The sequence below is a fragment of the Gasterosteus aculeatus genome, chromosome 13, assembly GCF_964276395.1.
Source record: "Gasterosteus aculeatus chromosome 13, fGasAcu3.hap1.1, whole genome shotgun sequence".
NCBI lineage: Eukaryota > Metazoa > Chordata > Actinopteri > Perciformes > Gasterosteidae > Gasterosteus > Gasterosteus aculeatus.
The window spans coordinates 6,146,309-6,166,038 of NC_135701.1; the positions used below are offsets into that span (position 1 = coordinate 6,146,309).

At 46.8% G+C, this 19,730-nt stretch overlaps 3 protein-coding genes across 4 annotated transcripts in view; all 3 read left to right on the forward strand.

Moving 5' to 3' along the window:
- The window catches only part of rasgrf2b (Ras protein-specific guanine nucleotide-releasing factor 2b), a gene marked incomplete in the record, with an annotated part of 28,700 nt that extends 27,107 nt beyond the window's left edge, over positions 1-1,593 (forward strand). The window contains 1 exon segment of the mRNA XM_078087142.1: positions 1-1,593.
- A 7,533-nt stretch (positions 1,594-9,126) lies between these two features.
- On the forward strand, positions 9,127-13,597 carry LOC120831348 (creatine kinase U-type, mitochondrial). Of its 2 annotated transcripts, none has more exons than XM_040196747.2 (10): positions 9,127-9,286; positions 10,304-10,472; positions 10,637-10,835; positions 10,929-11,024; positions 11,105-11,326; positions 11,440-11,525; positions 12,246-12,369; positions 12,528-12,662; positions 12,767-12,892; positions 13,327-13,597. In XM_040196747.2, the coding sequence occupies exons 2-10, from the start codon at positions 10,327-10,329 to the stop codon at positions 13,441-13,443; spliced, it is 1,251 nt and encodes a 416-aa protein (XP_040052681.1). In that variant the 5' UTR covers positions 9,127-9,286; positions 10,304-10,326; the 3' UTR covers positions 13,444-13,597. The 2 variants fall into 2 exon arrangements, with proteins under 2 accessions (XP_040052681.1, XP_077943269.1); XM_078087143.1 differs by having other exon boundaries at positions 9,128-9,293; positions 13,327-13,589.
- A 1,347-nt stretch (positions 13,598-14,944) lies between these two features.
- Positions 14,945-16,702, forward strand: LOC120831053 (CD59 glycoprotein-like). Its single transcript, XM_040196178.2, has 3 exons — positions 14,945-15,770; positions 15,873-15,974; positions 16,106-16,702. Exons 1-3 carry the CDS (start codon positions 15,719-15,721, stop codon positions 16,273-16,275), a joined length of 324 nt encoding a protein of 107 aa, XP_040052112.2. The 5' UTR covers positions 14,945-15,718; the 3' UTR covers positions 16,276-16,702.
- The last annotated feature ends 3,028 nt before the right edge of the window (positions 16,703-19,730 follow it).

Here is a 19,730-nt window from a genome sequence, read left to right on the forward strand (position 1 = left end):
ATTCCTCGGCGGAGAGTGCGGCGCACATGACATCATACATGCAGCATGCAGTGAGTGGATGGAACAGATGTAGCATATACAGATAGTGTGACAGGGAGGTGTCTGAGCTCTTGTCTATGTTCTGTTGCCTGTGCATTTGTGTGCCGCGTCCCGAAGCGAGAGCCCCCCCACCCCAAAAAAAAAAGCTTTTAGGCATGATGGTCACTGCATAAAATGTGCATGGATTCAGCTTGGCCTGCCACCTGACCCCTGACCCTTAGCTCAGCATGCATCACTCCTACTGGAGTGACCCTCTAAGCCACTATGCATCCTCGGTGGGCAAGTGTGATCTAGAAAGATACTAAACGAAAATAATTAAAAATGTTTATGTATTTTGATGAGAAGCGGACATTTTGATTGATAAAACAATAACAATATATTGTTTATTGGTCTTTAGTCGTTCCTTGCCTAAGGGCTGAGGGGAGAGCAAATGAAAACGTCCACATGAATGATGAATATAAACACTTTATTAGTGCCTTCCACCGTGTAGGTCACCAATACACAAGCGTACAACTTTACATAAAACCTGCGTCAAAAGCTTGAGAGTTACCTTCAAATTGGACTTGAGTTTCACTCATTCAACTTCTTTTTTTTCTTCAGAAAACAGGTGATGTAGACTTAAGAGTAGCATGTTAGTGTAAACAAAGTAAAGTCATTGCAGCAAATATCTCCCTCTAGTGTTTAAACATTGTAATAACCTCTCCTGATCCAAAGCTTTTGCAGCATTTGTGTATTTGTTGAATTTGTTTGGCTTTTACAAACTGTCTGATGCAGACGCGTGTAGTCAGTCCCTGTGCGTGACGCGGCTGTAGGCCGACGCCGATTTTGCACTCTCTGAGATGTAGCTTCGCTTGAGTGATAGTTTGATCGTTATTTTACCATGCTATATAATAACGCATTGCATTTATGACATTTTTGTATAGAGATATCCCACACATATCATATGATTGATGAAGAGATTTGAGTTTGAATTGTGATGCTGTGAATATTGATTTTGATTGTTTTTACGTCTCTTTATGTTGAAGTTAGTAGTTTTGCATCCCAGACTCTTGTACTGCAAGAAATCTGTTTAACTTTATTAAAAACAACGTCATTTGAAAGTAAAAAACATGTAGCATTTGAATAATCTGAATGGTTTTTTTCCGTATTGCTGATATGATGAACATAGTTGTCCTGCATGCACACAACAGCTGCATATTGTGCATGTCCAACTGCGTTGTCCCGCTGCTTTTCTATATCAATATTGTCTCTGTAGCTGTCGGGAGGCTCTGTTAAAAGGCTTAGAAACAATATTTTGTCCATTGAATGTGTCCCATTTGTCCCCAGCTCAAGCATAGTTTTTAGGCTATGTAATCTGCAAAAGAGTAAGTAAGAGGTTGATCACAGGAAATGTTTTCAGGCTTTGCTTTTGGAAAAACCTGTTTGTACCGCGTTTGTTATCCTGACCGTCTTTTTGACACACGTGTAAGAATGTTTGTTTGTTTTGCATCATTACTGTGTATTTGTTTGCATTTTCACTTGTCGATGAAGGAGAAATAAATTCAATATGCCTTACGTGTTTATGTATTTCATTGGACTGTGCAATAATTTCAATGGTATTAAGTCTCTGCTACGTGTGGCATGTAAGGCTTCTGCAGCCTCTGGTACTTAAACAAAAGTCAGGATACAGGACCAAACTCTGAAGACAAAAGTTAAATCATAGTTTAACTTCTCCTGAAATCCTGTCGGACGCCTGGGGGGTTTATCTGATACTCAGATCTAAGAGTAGACTGTCGTAAGACAGAATTTACTACATTTTTCCACATACTGTATGTACTATGAATTTAGCATTTCGTCATTCAACATCTTATAATATCACTTTATTTGACATAATGTAGAAAAACTATTTATTATATCCAAAATGTGTGAGGAGAGAAGAAACAGAGATAAGAAGAGATATTCCCTTATTAGTCCCACAATTCACAGGATGGCGGCAGCAAAGTGGACAAGGCACCAAAACAAGACCAGAACAACAGTAATAAGTAAGTAAGTAAAAAATATAGTACTAATAGACACAAATAAAAAAAAGGAGTGCAAAACTAACTAAATATACTAGGACCTAAACAAATATACGTATATGTACACACAGTGTGTCACAGTGGTTATTGCACATTGTAACGCATCACAAGAGACCAGAGTGAACTCAAGCGCAGAGCGCAGTTTTATTAGGGGGGTACAGACAAGGATCAGGCGTGGTAGAGTCCGGTGAACAGGCAGGGGTCGAAAAGCCAGGCAAGCAGGGAACAGACTGAGGCACCGTCAGGGAGCAGGCGAGGTCGTAGCTGGAGGTCAGGCGGGGGGTCGAGAGCCGGGAGCGCAGAGGTAGGCAGAGGTACCGTCGGGGGTCAGGCAGGCGTGAACGAGGTCTGGGACAAAGGAGAGGTCAATAACAGGTAGGCAGAAACAGGATATCTAGTTAACGCTCAGAATGTGATGGCAACATGCACAAGACTTCGCACCGGCCTCTGAGGCTTCGGCAGCTTAAATGCCCAACCTCTCCTGATGAGAGACGAGCCACAGGTGCGTTGGTGGGAGTGGCCGCGCCCGCTCAGTGGGCTGATCCCGAGTGGCACAAACCATTGTAACGTGCCACAGAGGGGTCACTGGGATCCCGAGCTTCGGACCTTAGTATTCCGGAGACGGGGAACGTCTGTTTGTGACAGAACCCCCCTGTCTAGAGGCGGCTCCGGAAGCCGAACCTCGACCTCTACGGGGGGGCCTGCCCCGTGGCCGTGGGCCAGGGCACTCGGGATGGGCCTGATGAAATTCTGCAATGAGATCTGGGTGAATATCCGAGGCTGGGCGCCAGGCTCTCTCCTCCGGGCCATACCCCTCCCAGTCTACGAGGTATTGGAGACCAGACTGGCGACGTCGCGAGTTTAACAGAGCCCTGACCGTGTGTGTCGCCCCGTCCTCCAGGGGCGGTGGGGGGGTCGTCGGCTGCACCTCCGGTCCTGACTGACCGTCACAGGTCCTGATGGCCGGTTTGAGCAGGGATACGTGGAAAGTCGGATTGATCCTGTAGTGGGGGGGTAACTGCAACCGATATGACACAGGATTGATCTGCTTGATGATTTTGAATGGGCCGACGAAACGGGGACTTAGCTTTTTGGAAGGGAGGCGTAGACGGATATTCCGTGTGGACAGCCATACGTCCTGACCGGGTTGGAACCGGGGCGCTATGCGCCTGTGCAGATCGGCGTTACCCTTCTGACGCTGGACGGCCCGTTGTATCTGGACTCGAGTGGCATCCCAGATGGTCCTACTCCGTCTTAACCAGTCGTCCACCGCCAAGACCTCTGACAACTCCCCGGACCATGGAAATAAGGCTGGCTGGAAACCCAACATACACTGGAACGGCGATATCTTTGTGGACGAGCTCTTATGGGAGTTTTGAGCATATTCGGCCCATGGCAAAAAACGGCTCCATTCCCTCGGTTGCTGGAAGCAGTAGGCGCGTAGGAACCGGCCAATCTCTTGGTTCAGCCGTTCTGTCTGCCCATTGCTCTGTGGATGATATCCCGAAGACAGATGCACTTGAACATTTAACATTTTAAAAAATGCTGCCCATACCTTCGAGGTGAACTGGACCCCTCTGACACAATCTCTTCCGGTAGGCCGAAGGTCCGGAACACATGGTGAAACAGGGCTTCCGCGGTTTCCAAGGCAGTGGGTAATCCTTTGAGGGGAATCAGACGGCATGCCTTGGAGAATCTATCCACTGCCACCAGGATGGTGGTAAAACCCTGAGAACGGGGAAGGTCGGTAATGAAATCCACCGCCATGTGGGACCAAGGTCTATTTGGTATGGGGAGCGGTTCCAGGAGACCGGAGGGTAGTTGTCGGGAGGATCTTGTCTGGGCACATACGGCACAGGCTGTGACGTAATTTGTGACGTCCCGTACCAACGATGGCCACCAAAACTGCTCCCTGGTCAGTGAGAGAGTGCGTTGAATACCTGGATGTCCTGAACTGGGACACGAATGTATCCAATGCAGAAGCTGGGCACGGACCGCTGAGGGCACATAGGTTCTGTCCCCGGGGCAACCCGGAGGAACCGGGTCTCCTGGCAAGGCCTGTTGGATCTGTCCCATGATGTCCCATCTGATGGGGGCGATGATGTGTTGTGTGGGCAAGATCGGACCCGGGGTGTTCTGGGACGTCACCGTATCATGGAGACGGGAGAGTGCGTCTGCTTTGCCGTTCTTCGAACCTGGTCTATAGGTCAGGGTGAAATCAAACCGGGTAAAAAACAGAGCCCAACGCGCCTGACGAGGGTTCAAGCGTTTAGCCGACTGAATGTATTCCAAATTGCGGTGGTCCGTTAGGACCACAAAGGGGTGCTTGGTTCCCTCCAGCCAGTGTCTCCACTCCTCAAAGGCCAGTTTGACTGCCAGGAGTTCGCGATTTCCCACGTCGTAATTCCTCTCCGCCGAGGTCAATTTGCGCGAAAAGAACGCACATGGGTGTAGTTTAGCGGGCTTACCATGGCGCTGAGAGAGGATGCCTCCTACTCCTGTTTCCGAGGCATCCACCTCCACCACAAAGGGGAGGTTCGGATCCGGGTGCTTGAGGACAGGTGCTGAGGTGAATCTGTCCTTCAGCTCTCTGAAGGCCCGGGCGGCAGCCTCATTCCAGACGAGTTTCTTGGGAGACCCCTTTAAAAGAGACGTTAGCGGTGCAGCCACTGAACTGAAGTTGCGAATGAAACGCCTGTAAAAGTTTGCGAAGCCCAGAAAGCGCTGGAGCTCCTTAACGGTCTGGGGCCCCGGCCAGTCCACTACTGCCTTGATCTTATCCTTGTCCATCTGGACCCCCTGGGAGGAAATTACGTACCCCAGAAATTGTACCTGGGTCTTATGGAACTCGCATTTCTCCAACTTGACATAAAGGTGGTTCTCCAGCAGTTTCTCGAGGACTTGGCGTACATGCGCAACATGCTTCTCCAGATCTGTTGAGTAGACCAAGATGTCATCAATGTACACGATTACACATTTTCCTATGTATTCCCGGAGCACCTCGTTGACGAACGCTTGGAACACGGACGGGGCGTTGGCTAACCCAAAAGGCATCACCAGATACTCGTAATGCCCCGTTGCCGTGTGAAATGCAGTTTTCCATTCGTCACCATCCCTGATGCGAATAAGGTTATAGGCGCTGCGGAGATCGAGTTTGGTATATACCTGGGCCTCTCGTAGTTCTACAGCCGCAGGCACCAACGGCAGGGGGTATCGGTACTTAATGGTGGTGGCGTTCAACCCCCTATAATCAATACATGGTCGAAGCCCGCCATCCTTCTTCTTCACAAAGAAGAAGCTCGACGCTGCGGGTGATGTGGAGGGGCGAATGAAACCCTTGACGAGAGCCTCTTCCACATAATTCTCCATGGCCTGTGATTCTGGCAAAGATAGGGGGAAGATCCTACCTCGGGGTAGAGTAGCTCCTGACATCAGGTCTATGGCACAGTCCCCTGGTCTGTGTGGTGGCAAGCATTCGGCGCTTGTCCTGCTGAATACCGCTGCGAGATCCAGGTAGACAGAGGGGACCCCTGGTGGGGCCGCGGCGGCCGGGCTCCTGATGGTGGCTGCTCTAATGGGTTTAACCAGGCACTGGGAGGCACACTTGTCGCTCCAACGGAGCAGTTCATTATTGGTCCAGGAAATCTGTGGTTTATGGAATGCCAGCCATGGCAAGCCTAAGATAATTTCATTCGTTATGTCGTCAATAACTAGCAAAGATAGTCTTTCAGAGTGCAAAACACCCACAACCAGGGTAACCGGGACTGTAACCTGCGAGATGAGACCTGACCCGAGAGGCTGATTGTTAATGGCCGTAATCGGGAGCGGCGGAGAGCAGGGCGACGTAGCTAGTTGAAGATGTTGCACTAGACGTCGGCTAATGAAATTCCCTGCAGACCCTGAGTCTACTAAAGCTGGAACGGTTACTCGCCCCTTACTCCCGATGATAGTGACCGACAACAGACATTGGTGCGAGGAAATGTTGGGGCAGAGAAGCGTGCTCACCTTTAGTGATTGACCTCTGGTTCCCCGATGAGGGCAGGTGTTCCGGTAGTGACCAGTCCTCCCGCAGTAGAAACATAAACCTTCTACCCTCCGTCGCTCGCGCTCCTCTGGAGACAGTCGAGTCCCCCCGAGTTGCATTGGCTCTCCCTCCGAACCAGGAGCAGCCTCGGAGGTGGAGTATGGGAGGCCCCTGGAATGATGACCCTCCCCGCTCCTGGAGCTCTTTTCCTGCTGTCTCTCTCTCCTGCGACGGTCGAGTTGAGCAGCCAGACAGATGAGGTCCTCAAGGGTATTACCCCAGTCCCTGTTCACCAGTTCGTCCTTAAGAGAGTCACCAAGGCTATGATAAAAGGTGGTCATCAGAGCAGACTCCTCCCATCTGCTCTCTGCCGCCAGGGTCCTGAAGTCTATCGCAAAATCAGCCACCGCCTGTTGTCCCTGGCGCAGCTTCAAGAGGCGGCTGGCAGCCTCCTGCAAACTATAGGGGTGATCAAACACCTGTCTTAGCTGTTGCATGAACTTCTCATGGTCTGAACAGACAGAGTCCTGTTGGCCCCACACTGCAGTGGCCCACTCTAAAGCTCTCCCTGTGAGCCTAGAGATAATAAAGACCACCCTAGCGCGACCTGAAATAAACTGTGGGGCTTGTAATTCAAACACCAGGGAGCACTGGGTCAGGAAACCTCTGCAGGACTCGGGGCTACCATCATAACGCTGGGGTGGCGCTAGATGAGGTGCTGACAGCGGTATTGCCGGTGCGGGGGTTTCCATGGCAGCAGAAACTCCGGCTGAAGCAGTAGGGGCGGCCGCCCGCGCGGACGTATGCACCGCGTGCTGCTTGAGCTCCTGAAGAGCTGCTGCTAGGGTGTTTAAGGCTTCCCCGATTTGGCCGAGTCGTTGGCCTTGCTCGGTTTGGACCGCGGCGAGATGTTCAATGACCTGAGGCATACTGAGGTCTCCTCCAGCCTGCTGATCCGGGTCGGACATTTCCACAGGCGATGGAAACGCTGCGCCTCTGGTGGGTCTGGTTGTGGCGAAGTCTTCTGTAACGCATCACAAGAGACCAGAGTGAACTCAAGCGCAGAGCGCAGTTTTATTAGCGGGGTACAGACAAGGATCAGGCGTGGTAGAGTCCGGTGAACAGGCAGGGGTCGAAAAGCCAGGCAAGCAGGGAACAGACTGAGGCACCGTCAGGGAGCAGGCGAGGTCGTAGCTGGAGGTCAGGCGGGGGGTCGAGAGCCGGGAGCGCAGAGGTAGGCAGAGGTACCGTCGGGGGTCAGGCAGGCGTGAACGAGGTCTGGGACAAAGGAGAGGTCAATAACAGGTAGGCAGAAACAGGATATCTAGTTAACGCTCAGAATGTGATGGCAACATGCACAAGACTTCGCACCGGCCTCTGAGGCTTCGGCAGCTTAAATGCCCAACCTCTCCTGATGAGAGACGAGCCACAGGTGCGTTGGTGGGAGTGGCCGCGCCCGCTCAGTGGGCTGATCCCGAGTGGCACAAACCATTGTAACGTGCCACAGAGGGGTGACTGGGATCCCGAGCTTCGGACCTTAGTATTCCGGAGACGGGGAACGTCTGTTTGTGACACACATATTGCACGTATATTTTAGTGTTCGTTGGTGGTGTTTTCAGTGGTTTAATGTTCTGCGGTTCACTGGGTGCACAGTTACACTGAGGAGGATTTTAACCTGGTCCTCTGTTTTAATACAGTATGTTGAGCGCCTGCACTACGAAGTAAGTGACTAATACCACTTTCTTATTTCATTTTTCAACATACTGAAGCATAACCCCTTTTTTTCACACACTGATTCTGTTATGAATGTTTTGATATTACCGTTTTTATTTATTTATTTACTTTTTATTATTAACCGTAACACATAATATAAGTCATGGTAGGCAGCACAACCGCAGCATTTCCAACACATGATGCTCAGCCAACATGAGCCAGAACAGAAGGCAGTCATCTGACTACGCAGAGAAAGAAGACAAGGGGCAAATAGAATGAACCTCGGCTAACAAATGCTGTTTGTAATCTGGGCCTAGTGAGCGAGTCGGATAGGGGAGGAGCCGGGCTTGCGGCTGCATGCGTTGAGGGTTTTAAAGCAGCTTGCTTCATAAGTTGATATAAGGATCAGTAAAAAAACAGACACCTGAGTAATTATTTTAATTCAGTTAAGTGTTCAGGAATTGTCGTTGCCATTAAGTCGCTACGCTGCTATTTGCAGTCAAGGCCGCTAGAAGGCGCATTGCGCTTGGGAAGAGATACTAGAAGAGTAAACAGGTTGGAAGATAGAAATCTGGGACAGAACGGCAGACAAAGAGCGAGACTTTATAGACTGGACCCTGTTTCCTCTGCCACCAGACACTTTGTGCTTTGACAAAAGTGTTTTTAAATAAAACATAAAATATATATGTGTATATTTAAGGGAGCAGAAGAGAACAATACAGACCAGACAGCAGCAGATGGAGTGAAGGAGAAAAGTGGCTTGGTGTGAATCTCAGACAAGTTGAGTGTTTGTAAATGTGTCGCTCTAAAAGTTGAGTAGTGTCTCGTTGATGTTGTCTCGTTGTGATCGGCTGTTTTTTAGCAGAATAACTGACAACTTAAATGTCATCTCAGCCTCTTCAAGGCCTTTCATTTATTAACACTGGACTGCTGGATATTGGAAAAATAAATATTAGAGATACAATTCACTGGTGATGCTGAATATACATTTTACATTATAAGATGGAGGTTGTACTTCGCGAGTTTGTGTTTAAAAAATATTTGCTTTTGTCCTCACCCTCCATGTTGGTGCCAATACTGCACTTTATACTGCAGCACACAGAATCCACGCCACATACTTCACCCTTTTAATGGATGTATTCTGAGCTGTGTGAAGGGGACCCCTTTTATTTTTCTGAATTGCATGTGGTGATATGAGTTGGAGGGTATTAATGTGTATCGGTGTGTATAGTCGTGCGTCTGCGTGTGTGCTTTGCGAGTGCTGACTGACAGCAGAAAGAGGATTTCCTGTCTGATGCCCGGTAAGAGGCTAATCCTCAGCCAGCGTCCCCGTCCCTCTGATCCCATCTCTGTTCCTCAGTCTGCTCTCACTCTGCAGACTGAGCGTCTCCCAACTGAGCTGAAGGAAACGCAAAGGCGATCCGCGGGCCTCCACTCCTCCGACGAGCCTCAGGTGAGTGGTGGACTCTCCGTTCTCGCCACACATCTTTCTCTTGCAGCTTCTTCGGTGCCTCCTTATGAAAACCCGCTGCCCCGGGAGAAGTGAAAGTAGCTGTTAGTATTTAATGGATTCTAAGATACATTTTCTGCCTGACGGTAACAGGGATTGTTTACCGGTGGCAACTACTGGTCCCTGTTCATCTCCCGTGTAACGTGCCGTTAGTCGTTGGTTACAGGTGTCAATCTTAATTACCTTCCTTCCTCAGTTAATCTTCTACGGTCTTAAAATGTGCACTCTTTCTTAACCTCCAAGCCTTCACTGACTTCAATGTGAGACAATGTGCTGCACCTCCGACTGTCTTAAACGCGTCTGTATCTCCTCTAAAACTCAATTTACCGTCTCTCTCTCTCTCTCTCTCTCCCTTTCTCTGTCTCTCTCTCCCTCTCTCCTCCACACCACTTGACTCTGTCTCTTTTTCTACCTGCTCTTCTTGTGTAAACTCAGATGACCAGCTCAAGCTGTCTGAAAGGAGCATATGTTGTGCTGGGTTTAATACTGCCGACTGCTGCCACCAAAACTGTGCCGTGTGTGCGTGTGATGGAGATTTGGAAGATTAATATAGAATTGCAATTGTGTTATAAGAAATATGCAGCATCTCTATATAATACGGATACATATTGCAGTTTATGATGCTTTACCTATATAATAATACAAGGAGCCAGTAGCTCTCTTAGTACCCAATCACAAATCATTTAATCAGCTGAGCTGGTGGCTCGCCAGAAACGACCAATCAGAGGCCTTTCTCTGCTTCTGGAGTAATGTCATCACACAGACTGCAGAACTATCTGTTACAGTAATAAAAAAGGTGCAAATGCTTAGATTACTACAACATCACACGACGTTTGATTCTCACGACTGTGAGACACAGAGAAGGGAAATGGAACACTATTTTACAAAAGTCTGGATGCCCAAAGAAACATTTAAGCAGGATAAAGCTCAAGTCAACATTTCGCTCTGACCTTTCACCAGGTAATAACGAAGACCACACAACCATGGCAAACTCCTTCACCCGTATGATGTCTGGCCGTCACACGGCGGTGATTTTGGCCAGCATAGGAGCTGGTACACTGGCATCTGGATACCTTCTCAGTGACCACATTGTTGCTGCTGCTGAGAGGACGAGGCTCTATCCACCCAGGTATTCTGCGCGTGGGTGTGTTTGTGAGGTCTTTCCATGATCTCCTTCACGGCAGGAGTATCTAACGTTACTGTTCCAGCAAAAAAGACAATCAGCCGATCATTTTAACTATGAAAGCGCTGGACTAGAGGTGAAGCTTCTGTCTCGTCTGTAACTGTCTACAGTGCAGACTACCCTGACCTGAGGAAGCACAACAACTGCATGGCAGCAGCGCTGACCCCGTCCATCTACGGCCGCCTGAGGGACAAGACAACCCCCAATGACTGGACCCTGGACCAATGCATCCAGACTGGGGTGGACAACCCTGGGCACCCCTTCATCAAGACTGTGGGCATGGTGGCCGGAGATGAGGAGAGCTATGAGGTTGGAGTTCATGTTTGCTGTGTGTTGTTGTGTCCACACTCCTAAAAGGGGGGACGAAACTAAGTGCTTGGGTCTTTTTTTTCTTTCCATCAGGTGTTTGCTGAGCTCTTTGACCCTGTTATCAAGGACCGACACAATGGCTACGAACCTCGCACGATGAAACACCCCACCGACCTGGACGCTTCCAAGGTGACCCACGCGCGCTCTGTGAGCTCTTGACTTAATCGGTTCCCTTCGTACAGTCACCAAACACTCTTGTGTTCCGTCAGATCACCGCGGGGATGTTCGACGAGCGCTACGTGCTGTCGTCTCGAGTCCGTACCGGTCGCAGCATCCGTGGCCTGAGTCTCCCGCCGGCGTGCTCTCGCTCCGAGCGCCGCGAGGTGGAGCGCGTGGCTGTGACGGCCCTGTCCGGCCTGAAGGGAGACCTGAGCGGTCGCTACTACAGCCTGGGGGAGATGTCTGACAGAGAGCAGCAGCAGCTCATCGATGTTAGTGTGAAGTCACCCGCGCGCTGACACGCGAGTGTTCTGTGCCTATTTGAAATGTTTTTGATGACCTTTGGCATCCCGTGTCCCCTCTGTCCCTTACAACGGCCAATCAGGATCACCTCCTGTTTGATAAACCGGTGTCACCGCTGCTCATGTCAGCCGGGATGGCCAGAGACTGGCCCGACGCTCGTGGGATCTGGTAGGAGAAACGCAGTCTGGAAGACGTAGCATTCAGCCGCTCCTGTAGCTTAGCTGTAGTCACTGCAGAGTTGGACAAAAGACAGCTTCTTTCTTTTTGTCTGAAGACAGAGTGTCTGTCTCAAAGGTTTCATTCACTGCCATCACGGGTGTTTGGTTTATGCCGGTGGAGACAATGACAGAAACACAAATACCGTTAATCCGCCACCACCTTCATGCCGTAACTTCTTCTCAGCGGTCGTATTCGATGGTTATTTCCTGTAAACATGGGAACACTGTCTGACGTGAGACACCAATAGGCACCACCAGCGTGCCGTACAAGACCAATAAGACTGGAAAGAAGTGGATTATAGGGTGGAATAAGATTACAATGTTTTTCTGTCAAATTATGTAAGAGCAGATCATGGAAAGCGCGTTGCCCCCATTGCTGCAAGGCTCTAAATCCACAGGAAACAACGAGCAGACTCACCCACGCAAAGACTCCCGTGTGTGTTTAATCACACGCAGCTCAATACATCACTGGGAGCATTCTGAAACAAACACTTACTCACTAATTGGTTTGTGATTGGTCATTTCATTTCTGGTTTTGATGCCTTACTTTACTCTGAAAATGTTTTCCCGACTGCTGTTCTGCACTGATCAAATTTCACTCTGATCAGTATTGTGACACATTCTCTCCGCTTTGAACTGGTGTTTAAGAGTGTGTCCCTGATTGTCACAGGCACAACAACGAGAAGAACTTCTTAATCTGGATCAACGAGGAGGACCACACAAGGATCATATCCATGGAGAAAGGAGGGAACATGAAGAGGGTGTTTGAACGCTTCTGCAGGGGTCTTAAACAGGTGCACATGTCTCTAAGTAAACTATCATATGATTATAATTAACAACAAAACAACGCAAAATGTGTCCCTGTTATTTTGTCTCCCATCTGCCGCGACTCTCTCTGAGTTGTGTGTTAACGTTAAGTGACATGTAGATACTCCTTTCCTGTAACTCGTAGGTGGAGCAGCTGATTCAGGAGAGAGGCTGGGAGTTCATGTGGAACGACCGTCTGGGCTACGTCCTCACCTGCCCCTCTAACCTCGGCACTGGCCTCAGGGCCGGCGTGCACATCCGCCTGCCCATCCTCAGCAGGGTATTGCACGAAACGCGCAGTTCAACCTCAACGACACAGAATGTTGTTCTCCCGTGCGGGAAAAAAAAGCGATTCTGACTGTTTGTGGGATGTTTATGATCTAGGACCCTCGCTTCAAACGCATCCTGGAAAACCTGAGGCTCCAGAAGAGAGGCACGGGAGGCGTGGACACGGCCGCCACCGGAGACACCGTCGACGTCTCCAACCTCGACCGACTGGGCAAGTCGGAGGTAAACACCGGAGGGGGTTAAGTCAGCGGCCGAAGTAAAAGTAGAAATGAGCAGCAGATAAAGGCACAAAGTCAGACAGAGGACAGCAGACATCCCAGCAGGTGAAGCGCTGTGGTCTTTAATCTGTAATCCACAAGGGCGTGTGCCCGCTGAGATTAAAAGAAACCCGGTCTCCTGAGCTGAGCCGCTCCTACTGCCCTTCCTCTCAGGCCGAGGCGACGGCCTCCAAGTGCCACCAATCAACGGCTGCTGATGCTCATAGACAGCAGAGGTCAGGGTTTAGGGTTGTGGATGCACGGTGCCGAGTCCTTCCTGAAAGCCTGAGCTCAGTGAGCAAAAGCACCTTAGTAGATAATATGATGCAAATCCATATGTCCTGAACCTGTTCCACAGATATCATGTGATTTCTGAGTATAGTTACCATGCATCCTCAGGTGGAGCTGGTACAGCTGGTGATTGACGGCGTTAACTACCTAATCGAGTGTGAGAAGAGGCTGGAGAAGGGGCAGGACATCAAGATCCCCGCCCCCATCCCCCAGTTCAGGAAGTGAGCGTCACCTCCTGGAATCCTGGAATCGAGCGGGCGCTCCAACCGCTGGTCATTTACAGGATCTTATTAGTAGCATAATAGCATGTGTAGCGCCGTACCGACTTACATACACAATAAATGAATATATTCTAAACAGAATAAACTCTATTGACGAACCGAGTTGTATTATTGGCAGGTGTTTTACCGTCCAACGTGTTAATCCTCACCACGTAGATGTTTTACTTTTAGAAATGTCTCCTTCCTCTCTGGGTAACAAATATCACTATTTCACAGCGTTTGACCTTAACTAGCTCCAGATCCACAAACGTAGCCTGAGCATTAAATTAATTTGTGGATAGCATGAGAGTGCATGGAGTCATATAGAAGTCAGACCCTGCAGACTGCTGCGCTACGCTCTGATTGGCCAGTCTGCGTTCGAGGGTGGGACTTAGCAAAGGGTCAATTGTGGTGTTGGTGCAGCCTCTGAGGTCAAAGACAATACCCGTTTGAAGCCAATTCCTCCAATATTTTATCAAAAAAGGGAAGATCAACAATGAATATACATTTCTTTTCTATTCCATAAATCCTCTCAGGTCACTCCAAATTCCCTTTGTGGTCCGTCAGGAAGGGCCCAAACCTTATGTTGGGAACCATTATTGGCAACCACCTAAAGGCTTAACGGTGAGACGGCTTATGAAGTACTTAAACGACAATAGATCCACCTGGACCTGCGCCCACAGTCACAGGGGCCACTTCTCTGCAAAACGAGTAATTCTACTATTCATGCTGAAAACACAACTGCTGTTATACTTTGCACTTAATTGTCTTCATGGTTTATTACTTCAATATTCAACATTCAATGCAATGGAATATTTTTTACATGATTTTATTGCTGCTTTGACTTAAGTTGAGGATCTGAATACTTATTTTACCACTGGTTGTCTTTTAGATCGGACATAGTTATATTATTTAAACCAAAAGCAATCAGAAATTTCACCAATCAAATATTATTGGATTATAATAAACCATATTTCCGTTAAACCAATGCAAAACCAGTAAATAAACAGCGCTACATGTAGCTTGGACAGAAAGGCAAGTACAGCTGTGCAGATAAAGTACACACCTCCAACCGCTCTGCTTGCTCCTTCTCTTACACAGACGTTGTTAATGGCCGACTAGCATGGAGCTTTATCCAACAATACTGTCACGACTTGTGCAACTATACTAGCAGGTGCTCAATCGCTGCTTGAGCTGACTGACAAAGAAGACTAGAGCCAGCTACTGCAGCAAGTAAGCAAAAAAAAAGAAGAAGCTGAAGAAATCGTAATTGTTAAGGAAGTGGCCATGGACCGGAATTACTTCTTGGTAGCTGGTGGTTAACCTGCCATGGAAACCATACCTGCCTCCTAAAAAAGGTCTTTATTCAGGGCCAGAAGGCCAAGCGCCTTACAACAGACCCTAGACAGGCTGAACTGGGGCGGCGGGGCGGTCATTTGCTGTGATATGCTTAGGCAAGGAGGATTATCCTTTACAAGTTAAGCCATGCTGCCTTGGGAAATGTGTGTTTTAACTGTTTGGTTTAATGGCCCCAGACTGCTCAGAGAGTCTTTTTGAGTCACTCTTCTTTTTCTGGCAGCAGATTAATGACGTAGATCAAATAACGCCATTAGAGATTGACACAAAAGAGTCCAGAGAATCAAGTGTGTGTGTCTGAGTGTGTGTCAGAAAGCTATTAATGATGGAACCTGAATGAGGAATGTGCAGATGGTTGCTAAAATGGGATTTTATCTGAGCAGGATAGTGAGTGATCCGATGTTGCTTCACACAGAACTAATTGTGCTTAACTGTGATTGTCACTTATCACACAAGTGTGTCAACAGCATATGTGCGTTTCTTCTAGTCGGCCTAAAGAGGCCAATTCTATACGGCGACGTGAATACTCGGCCGGAGCCCTTTAGGGTGTGTAAAAATGGATTAGTTACACATTGACATTTCAAGGTGTGGCAGCTGCAGCCTCAGCTTCACCACCAGCAAGCTCAAGTGTTTTGGTTGAACGCTTTGCACACAAACGGGACAAATACCTTGACAATGGATTTCTAATGAAGAATGAATAAGCCTAATGATCAACATTAGAGTCCGGCCGGCACTCCCCTAACAAGAAATGCCTCAAATAACAAGTGGTTTTTGTGTTGGAAAATATAAAACACGCAATGAAGTGGATGATGTTCATTTGACTTCAGAGGACCAACGTGTGTCTCCAATTTTCTTGAGCTTTCCCATTTCGTCAAAGGCTCAACATGAGGCTGTGTGCATTTTTAGCATTCATGTATGTGATGACGCCTTCAGGAGGTAAGAACAGTATGTGAGCGATCAGCAGAACAGATATCAGTCCTGAAATGTCGTTGTTCTTGTTGACCATTGCGACCGTTATTCATACTTCATTGCCTTCAGTGTGTGGCTTAAAGTGTTTCACCTGCTGGAGCGCAAACCCGGGCACCTGCACTCAGGTGTGGAACTGTCCTAGAGAGTACGACCGCTGCAGCACCACTGTTGGTAAGGTGAATCTGACGTGGCTTTGATATCACGTCACGATTATTGCATCCTATTATTCTTTATTGTGCAATTTATTTCTTATCAAAATCAAATGTTTTCCCTTTATTTAATATTCTCTTTCTCGGTTGCAGCTGCTGAGAATATGATCACCAAAGAATGCATGAGAAGCGACGTGTGCAATAACGAGGACGCCGTGGGTGTCAGATGCTGCGCCGAAGACCTGTGTAATGGAGCTAAACACCGTGGAGTCTTTGTCCCTCTCCTTCTGGCGCCCTTATTCATCATCACGCTCTTCTGTTGAGGATAAGCTGCCTGATTTTTACATTTTCATGCTTTAAAAATCAGCTGTGATGCTTTGAGGGTTTAAACGTGGAGGAAAGGTCCTGGTAATCAGAGATAATCAGAATATTTAAAAATTAATATTGATTATTTGGAGCAAGGCATGCCCTATTTCCATGGGTTGAATTTGAGAAGAGAGCACTATTTGTTTAAAGTTGACCACACATGGTCCTGCGTTAGTGAAAGCAGCCAGTAGAGAGCAGTAGAGGAGAAATAAACTCCTCATAATGGTGAGATTCTTAAAATAAGAAGCTTGTAGACAGATAGATTGCAGTAGTTCTCCTGTTTATGTCTATTATCGATTCATATACTGTAGATATGAAGCAAATGTATTTGTTAAGTCACTCTAATAATAACGTGGTCTGCGAAATAAAAGCCAAAGAACAACAGCTGGTGTTTATTCATTATCACTTTAGTGTAAGAAACCAAATCCTCTGTGTACGCTGCAGTCATTCTGTGATATTAGGGGTCAATATCAATATCAAGTAAATTCTCACATACTTACACTTTAATCTATATAATTATTAATAACAGAATCGGTACATTAATATGGAGATTACTATGGAGAGAAGTAATCATTTTGCAAAAAAGAGCTTTTGCAGATTATTATATCTACACTGAGTTACCTTAAATTTAACTTCATGAGTCATGCTGTCAATTAAACAAATTAACTAATCATTATATATAACAGTGGCTATACTTCCCTAAACGCTCCTGGATGCAGTGGTGTCCAGCTACTTTTCTTAAGTTTGTAAATCATAACTACCAAATACTGTCCAAGTAGTGTATGAACAATTACAATATAATATGATGTTGGCTCTGGGATCATTTTAATAAGTAGATTGAGTTAATGCTTTTTAACGAGGTAAACAAAGCCACAGAAAAAAGGTCATATGTTAATATGTTGAAGGGACACATTTTTACCAATGAATGCTCATTCATGGATGTCTGAATGTTTCCAATTTGAACCGTGCTGCAAAGTGAGTCCATCCGGCATGTAGAAGGCATACCGTGTATATCAGTGGGATTTAGCTGCTGCCATCTTACACGAGCCAACACTATGATATACATTTACATTTTATATTTATATATATATCATTTATTCAGAAACTACTATTTCATCTGTTGCATGTTTGCAAACCACATGCAGTAGAACTGAAAATGTATAGAGACGGTGCTTTTTATGCCATAATTACCACTTCTTAATGAGATACAGCTAATATAATATCAAAAGCAAATACAAACCTTATTTTCTCATGTTAGATAAAAAACAGGTATAACGTTCTTATGTCATTCTGTAAACTGGACAATCATATTAAATGCGTCTATAATCATTACATTTCATTTGGCTGATTCTTTTATCCAAAGCGACTTATAGTGAGTGCGTTTCAACCAAGAACAACAAGAGTCAAGAAAGTGCAATTTCTTCAGGGAAGCACAACTACTAAGTGCTACGAGTAAGAGCCATCTTACTTACACCACTTATCTTAATTACAGCACTTATCCTCTCTTCCGTTTGGTTGGATGTTACATTCAATCATACAACGTATATCGAGGATGCGAAACCTTCAAAAACCACTGAACTGAAATAACGCAGCCAATCACTTCACACAGGTGAATAAATATGAGCGTGTTTGTCGGGAACCCGGTGATCGGCAATTCAAGTACAGATTGCGAGTTTGTAGCTGGAGAGGTGCCAGTTCACCTGCTGGGCGCTGTCACGGTTCCCGTGGGTAACACTTCTAATACTACTGCGTTGTTTGTAGTAATGTAAAGATATGCTATTATTTTTTAATTCATTCATTATTATTTTATTTAGATACTAACAAAATCTCGTGTCATGTGTGCATCCGGACCGAAATAAGTGTGTTGAAGGACGTGATCCTCCTAAATCTGCTCCAGGTTCAACGTGCGGCCTTGTTTATTCCCGAAGCCTAATGTGTGCTCCTCACGTTGGACGGGGCTCTGTAATCACGTGGGACTTACAGGCACTAGAAACGGAAGGCGGAAAGAAGCGGATGACATCAGAGAGACACAAACATCACGCAGAATGATGCCACCAGCCTATGAGACCATATTTACATGAAGCGTCCAAATCAGCGCCGGGGGGAATGTCACAGCATGCGCTCGTGTGGACAAGTCAACTATGCCCACGTGGAAAAGGAATCGCTTGCCGTGGGCGTCGGCTGCCACATTGAGGAGAATCCTTCTGTAACTAAAACTCTACAAAAACACAAACTGTTCATTAGGATTTTTGTGTTAATCGTTTTTGTTGATGTTTGTTCTAACTTCCAACTGATGTTTATCTAGAAACAAATATGTGTCATGTGTACTTTGACCTGATTAAAAAAGGCCGCTCACTGACTAACTTACAGTCTGTTGCTGTTGAATTGGGCCCGTGTTAAGATATCCACTGTTCTTCCACAACGGGGTGGGGTAGGGTTCTAAATATATTTAGAATAAATTAGAACACACATATGAGTAAATAGTTAAGCAGACATTTGTTCCACTGTTTGCGCCACTAGCTGACGATGCCTCAGTACCTTCACTTAATTTTAAAATTTGAATGCAAAATGTGACCTGCAGAAATGTCACACTGCACATCTGTGCTTAAGAAGGGATGGAAAATCATCTTCCATCATGGGTGCAGAACAAGTTATGCACAGAGTGTGATGGCACTACTTATAGATTATAATGCAGTTGTTGATGAGCGAGTCATTGAACAAACGGGATGAGCAGTAGGTGGTGTGAGATGATCACCTCGGCTGTGGCAGAGAGAGATTCATTCATAACGTGTTTAACGAACGCAGTCGAGTCCTCGTGGACTGTCCTGGATTGGCATAAATGTTGCCTCTTCTCCCAAAATAACATTAAATCATTTCTCTAACAGACGAATGTCATCCTGCGTACCAGTTTGCATTGTCATTGAACAAGGGTGAGACATTTAGGACACGTGATGGAGGACCTCCCTCCTGCAGCAAAGACTCTTTATGGCCCCATGGCTAATAGGACCACGCTAGTTCATTTATAAACCCAAAGTCCCTATGATAGAAAGTACAGTATATATAAGAAAAGAGAGGGGGGGAAAGAGTGAAATATCAGTAGCGGGTTATTCCGTCAGTCCAGTATGAATAATTCCTTAAATAAACATCATTTCAACACTGTTACCTCTTTTAATAGATAATGTAAGCATGTCCCTTTCTGTACAGATGTGTATCTACAAGGACTTGTGACCCTTTCTGGTCTGGTCCTCCATCACAGGTCATTCATAGTGAACATTCAGGACCGCTGTCCCCAGCATCAGAGTAGAGGAATCAGACCTTTTCTCCTTCGCTGGCATCCAATGTGCGTTTCACTCTCTAATGAAGACTGAAAATCGCAACACATGGAGCGAAAAAAGACATCGGCTGGTTAATT

What these genes read in the sequence shown, in the direction of transcription:
- LOC120831348 (XM_078087143.1), top strand. Translation starts at nt 9,128, where the DNA reads ATGCCCGGTAAGAGGCTAATCCTCAGCCAGCGTCCCCGTCCCTCTGAT. An exon ending in CCGACCTGGACGCTTCCAAG is followed by an intron (nt 11,025 to 11,104) that starts GTGACCCACGCG and finishes GTGTTCCGTCAG; the next exon opens with ATCACCGCGGGGATGTTCGA. An exon ending in TCTGCAGGGGTCTTAAACAG is followed by an intron (nt 12,370 to 12,527) that starts GTGCACATGTCT and finishes TGTAACTCGTAG; the next exon opens with GTGGAGCAGCTGATTCAGGA.
- LOC120831053 (XM_040196178.2), top strand. Translation starts at nt 15,719, where the DNA reads ATGAGGCTGTGTGCATTTTTAGCATTCATGTATGTGATGACGCCTTCA. An exon ending in TGTGATGACGCCTTCAGGAG is followed by an intron (nt 15,771 to 15,872) that starts GTAAGAACAGTA and finishes CATTGCCTTCAG; the next exon opens with TGTGTGGCTTAAAGTGTTTC. An exon ending in CCGCTGCAGCACCACTGTTG is followed by an intron (nt 15,975 to 16,105) that starts GTAAGGTGAATC and finishes TCTCGGTTGCAG; the next exon opens with CTGCTGAGAATATGATCACC.